Source organism: Perognathus longimembris, chromosome 10 (assembly GCF_023159225.1).
Source record: "Perognathus longimembris pacificus isolate PPM17 chromosome 10, ASM2315922v1, whole genome shotgun sequence".
NCBI lineage: Eukaryota > Metazoa > Chordata > Mammalia > Rodentia > Heteromyidae > Perognathus > Perognathus longimembris.
The window spans coordinates 30,780,331-30,786,192 of record NC_063170.1 but is presented as its reverse complement, the minus strand read 5'-3'; the positions used below and the strand labels follow the sequence as shown (position 1 = coordinate 30,786,192).

Below are 5,862 nucleotides of genomic sequence, written 5' to 3'. Positions count from 1 at the left end.
GACTTGATCCATTTTTCCTGGTCACGAGCCAGCAAACCTTTAATGACAAGAAATCACCATGGGACATATCTGTTCTCCTATGGTTCTAACCTTAGTCCTAAATTGAATGGAGAAATGGTAAAAGGGTGAAATCAAATGCTTGCTTAATCATCATTTATTATAGTAACACCTAATGCCTTACATGCACATATATCTGGTACACTTTTCTTATAGGAGTACTTAATTTGAAAGAAAGAAAAATTGTTCCCATTTTCTAAAATATCTGCAAGTAATTGAATCAGGTATTTTTATTTTATTTTAAGTCACCCACATTCTTGATGCATTTTCTTGAAATTTACTGTTTGGAAAAAGACAGATTTTTAGACAAAGCATAAGATGTGTGCAAAAGTTGTTATATTTAACCATTAAAATTTCTACAAATTCATTTGAATCATTTATAAAATATTTATATCCATGCTTTCACACATACACAATCCAATTATAAATAGTATAATTATGTAGTATAGTCATGTCTTAAGTTTTATTAGAGAATAAATACTATGTGTCATGAGGCCTTTACATTATGAATTATGATTTTAAAAGAGTGAATCCTTAGATAGAAATAATATTTGTTATTGTGATAGGAAAGGTCTTGTTAGCAATAGTCCCATTTAGAAAAAAATAATTATCAATGAAAAATACACTTTCAACTTTATTCCTCTTAGATAAATTAGGTAGGATATCATTCTAACAATTGAGCACAACTCATTTCAAATATTATCATCACATTATGGTTGGAATTTCTGGAATTATAGGAGGTAGAAAGCCTAACTCTGTTAGTGAGTCTCTATGACAACATATCAACAACTCATGTAAGTTTTAGTATTTCTGTTCATTTAGGTAGCTCTATGTAAACCAATTATTTTTCTGTAACTTCTATTACTTCCAGTTGTGTGCATGAGACTAAATTTGTATTTACATTTCAATTCTAAATGTTCTCACATGAGCTCAGTTTTTTCTGAAGGTCAGTAAAATTCATGCTTACTGAAGACTCAGTCACTATTACCACTGAGTATGATTAGGTTTTGTGGTATGGTAGTGCCACAGTGAATGTGCCACACAAAGGTGCAGTTGGTTGTGTGTCTGTGATTGTTACATGTTTGTACAATCATGTCATCATTAATTTTAACCTATATCTTTCTACTATCAAAATGTAAACTTTTTCACTTGTTGGTCCCATCATCAGTGGATAATTATCCAAACTGAGATTCTGTGATATAAGCATAGTACACTACCTGAAGTGCTACTGTAAGGTTTTTCTTTTAAAATATATACTACCCTTTGTCATGTGTATATATAATCAAATCAAAGAAATATACACATATTTCTTTATAACTTCTTTTAGACCAATTTTATACTAGCATCTTTTATAACTCTTGGCATACAGTGTATAAGAGGCAACAAAATATTTCATGCAAAAACTAGAGTTACATATAACAATCCAGTTATATTCTATTTTTTATATCCTTTGAACACAGCAAAATTTAGCATTCTCCTTATACTTGAACAGTTACATATATATGTAGGTGTGCAGTAAAATGTTATATTATTTTATATGCACACAGATATATGCATAGTATCATTTGTAAATAATTTGGGTAGAAAATTTTTGTTAATAAGATATTATTTGATGTCTTTTTTATTGCCAGTCATAGGGCTTGAAATCAGGGCCTGAGCACTGTCTCTAACTTCTTTTTGCTCAAGGCTAGAACTCTACCACTTGAGCCACAATTCCACTTTCAGCTTTTTCCATATATGTGGTGCTGAGGTATTTTCCCAGGGTTTCATGTATGCTAGGCAAGCACTCTACCACTTGGCCACATTCCCAGCTAAAAACTACTTATTTTTTGTTCTTTGGTGGTGTTTTTGTTCTTCTAATTAAAATCGTTGGTGGATAATTAAAATATTAAAGGAATTTCCATGTCATTACTTGTTGGGAGCCGAGCTAGCAGCTAAGCTCATCCTGACCTCTGGCTGTGCAGATGTCGCCAAGATGTCGGGAGCCAAAGTTGCAGCTAGGTTCATTATCACCTCTGGTTGTGCTATTATCACCAGGACATGCTAAATGCAATGATATTTGTCCACAGCCACTATCTGGAATTGCTTTGTTACCTTGTGTTTACTGTAATCAAATGTTGCAAACTTCTAGGCCTCTTTGTGTTCTGTAATTTTAACAACCCTATGCTATTCCCTGGTTCCAAAACTGCATATAAGCTGGGAGTTGAGAATAAACTTGGCTGCAGTCTTGAGTTACAATCTCGAGGTGCAGACCTCCTGAACCCCATCTTTTGTCTCTTGTCTTCTTTTTTCTCTCATCTATCTTTCTTTTTCTTTAGTCCTCGCACCCTCAATCAGGACTCCCTCTTCGTTGCCGGGTGGCTCCGGCAATTACTAGAAGAAATTAAACAGATTCTTCTGGATTCTACACTTTCAGAGGTCCCAGTTTTATGTACAAGTGTCAGTAACTAAGCAAACTGGAGTGGAAAATAGCCAAAATTTAATTCTCAGATGTAGTTATCTGCATCAAAACCTAAATATTTTACATTTATTAGGAAAATTCCCACATTTTTGTCACATTACTTATGTCAGCTACATTAAAGTTTCTACAGAAAAATGTAGTCAACTAGTCACTGTTTACATTAGCCCACAAAAGGTATCCAAAACAAATCTTAGAATATCATCTGGTAGCTTTCTGCATTGAAGCCCAAGTCCTAATATGTCACATTCTCTTAAAACATAGAGGATGTTCAGGGTGTATCACAGGTATTCCTATAATTAGCCATATTAACAAGATACAAATATTTGGATAAAAAGCAAGTCTTATGTTTGTATACTGTACAGGTAGTTTATAAAGTAAAGTGATTTTTAGCACCATATTTACAGTCATCAGAGAAACTCCACTATCTCTTCCAATAAACACAATGCTATTCATGTGCTGTGTGGTAAACAGTAAAACATTTAGCATTAACTACACAAAATTATCTTCAAGAATATGCTGAATTAAAAAATAAATTTAAAAAACTAAGGGCCTATAGAGATCTATTCTTCCTTTTGCTCTGACTAAATTGTAAGGATGGGATATATTGATATACTGGCAAGAGATGGAAGTACATTATGTAAATGGGAGGATATCACTTTTAACTAAAATTCTGAATTCAGGTTTATAAATATTAAAAAGTAGACAAGGTTCTTTTACATTAACATAAATATAAGAAGTTGTTCAGATTTAAAGAAGCTTAACATTTATCAATCAAGAGTGTCAAATGAATAATTCAAACTTTAGATACATTGCAAATATCAATTGCAAATGAGAAAATGGAAGCTTCAAAGTTTAGGTTGCAGCAAATCACTAATAACTGAACCAAGTTAAAAAAGCCAAGGCCTTTTTTGGATTGTAATGTGTTTCTACTCAGTATACAATAAATTGGTTCAAAATCTTATCTAGACTTTTTAAATAAGAGGAGTTTATAATGAGAAGAGCTGAGTATTAGAAATTGTTCAGGACACTACCAAACTATAAGTTTATTAAAAATGCATTTCATTTCATCCTTCATTTACAAAGCAAGTTAACTTAAGCAAAACAATCTCAGTGATGATAAATTTATTTAGGTGTTTAAGGTCTTGCACTAATTTTTTACAAGCTGGTGAACACCGACAAATTGTTTCTCCCACACATTCCCAGACAGTAAAATATAGTTGAACTAAAAATACACATCACCATTTTATAAATTATATAAGACAAATTTTCAAGTATCCAAATATTAAGTTACACAGCTCAAAAGGCTTATAAAATATTAGATATCTGCTCAATTTCATTAGCAGAAACCCACTTTTGTTTTTGCAAGAGAGGCTTGGAAGTGAAAGGGGGAAAATCACAATTCAAACAAACAATAAGCTGGTAAAGAACTTCTAAGTATGGAAAATAATACAGTATCAAAAATTTTATGATTAAGAATCTTAGCTAAAAACAAAGCATTATACTTTAAAAATATTTACTAAATTAAAGAGCATACTCTACATATTCTGCACAAGACAAAGGCAACATTTTCCTAAAAATATTCAATAGCTCCCTCTCATCTTTTTTCAGGCCCTCCCTATTAAACTGCACCTCAGAGTGCAAACATTAAATTAACTGTAAGGCTTTTTTTGTCTGGAGACATTATTAAAGACATGTGCTTCTGTAACAATGAAGACTTTCAAAATGGACGTTTCCCATAACAGCATAAAGTCATATAGAAAGACATTATATAATAACCTTAAGACTTGGTTAAAAAAAGTACCAATGGTTACACAAACCTGATGTATGAATGTGGGAGATGTAAACATAAAATGAGTAGGCAAAAAGCCACAATGTTTGAAATGACTGAAGGAATGAATAAATCATACAGATCTAGAGTCTGAAATTTTGGTTCTGAATGGTATTAAAAATATACAAGCATTGTGCTGGATATTTTGGCACCTAGTCCTTCTAAATTTCTTATATATTGATAAAGATTCTGGCATGGGAATAAATTTAAAAATTTAACTCAATGATTTTTAGGAAAGGTTAATTGATACAATGCTGAGTCCCAATAATTTTCTTCTAAGTGTCCAAATAGGTTGATCAAAACCCAAGCAGCAATTGTGTCAAGCTTCTAGCCTGATAAACTTCTTTGCAATATTCCTATGGAAGTTTCACTAAACTTATTCACCAAACCAATATTGTTGGCTAATATGTATGACAAATTAGGTTCCATCTCAAGTTCCATTTGTGAGGCAATGGAACTAGTCACCCAGTTTTATTGAATGCAACAGTTGTTTCTGTGATTGTTGGCATCTTTAAAGCATAGCCGCATTTTAGGTTGGTACTTTTCCAAATGCTTCTTGCTGTTAAATGCTCCATGTCGCTTTTGTCTTATGAACTATACTGCATCTTCATATTTCATTCCAACTTCAATTAGTGCCAGGGCAGCAAGCACTGGAGCTCTCCCAAGGCCTGCAACACAATGCACTGCAGTACAGCAACCAGGTTCTTCACGAAATTTTATTTTTACAAGACTTAACCAGTCATCAACAATCTGGTTAGAAGGTGGTGAGCCACTATCAAAAGGCCAATTGAGAACATGGATGCCTTCTTTCTCCACCAGAGTAGTGTCATAAGTTCCTTCACATACTCTTACAATTGTGGTAACTCCATACTTCTTAAGTTCCTTAATAAACTTGTTTAAGGTCACATTGATTGAATTGTGTGTAATAAGGAATCTCATGTTCTTGTACCTGACTTCCACAGGAGCAGGGCGGTTCATTCGAGCCATGTTAACTTACTTAAACACTCAATAGGGTTATGAAAGAATTTTAAAAATCCAATACAGGAATGATGCAAAGAAACTGAAGTCTACTTCAATATACTCCACTTAAAATTCTCAGTGCTTTATGAAACTGGGAGTAATGATAAACGATATGAACCTCCTATTGGGAATTAGCAACTCTTCAATCCAGTAATACTGAGGCAATAGAAAGCAAGTGCACTGAGGTTTACCCCATCCAGGTCAGAACTCTTGGAAAATGCTCTGCAGATTGCAATTCAACACGTCTTTGTCCAGGTTAACCACTCTTGCAGGGGCTTTTTGGTGGAGTAGTAATGGATTTCTACAGTTCACTTGTCTGCATAGAGGTCGTGCTGTGCCTGGCAGTAATCTCCACTGCCCTTCAGAAACTCCATAAATGTTTGACCAAGAACACCACAGAACTGAGGAATATTTCTACTCATTGAAGATTGTGGCCTAATCATATAGCCTATCCCGAGGCGATGGCGACAAAGGCGGCGGTGGAGGCTGCAGGGCA

The 5,862-nt window shown here is 33.7% G+C and overlaps 1 protein-coding gene across 2 annotated transcripts; it reads right to left on the bottom strand.

Annotated features, from left to right (window-relative positions):
• Nucleotides 1-4,817: 4,817 nt before the first annotated feature.
• On the bottom strand, nucleotides 4,818-5,501 carry LOC125357999 (protein tyrosine phosphatase type IVA 1-like). Of its 2 annotated transcripts, XM_048354833.1 has the most exons (2): nucleotides 4,998-5,501; nucleotides 4,818-4,940 (listed from the first exon to the last, which is right to left on the bottom strand). In XM_048354833.1, the coding sequence occupies exons 1-2, from the start codon at nucleotides 5,331-5,333 to the stop codon at nucleotides 4,818-4,820; spliced, it is 459 nt and encodes a 152-aa protein (XP_048210790.1). In that variant the 5' UTR covers nucleotides 5,334-5,501. The 2 variants fall into 2 exon arrangements, with proteins under 2 accessions (XP_048210790.1, XP_048210791.1); XM_048354834.1 differs by lacking the exon at nucleotides 4,818-4,940 and having other exon boundaries at nucleotides 4,941-5,501.
• Nucleotides 5,502-5,862: the final 361 nt, after the last annotated feature.

What these genes read in the sequence shown, in the direction of transcription:
- LOC125357999 (XM_048354833.1), bottom strand. Translation starts at nt 5,333, where the DNA reads ATGGCTCGAATGAACCGCCCTGCTCCTGTGGAAGTCAGGTACAAGAAC. An exon ending in CAGGCCTTGGGAGAGCTCCA is followed by an intron (nt 4,941 to 4,997) that starts GTGCTTGCTGCC and finishes GATGCAGTATAG; the next exon opens with TTCATAAGACAAAAGCGACA.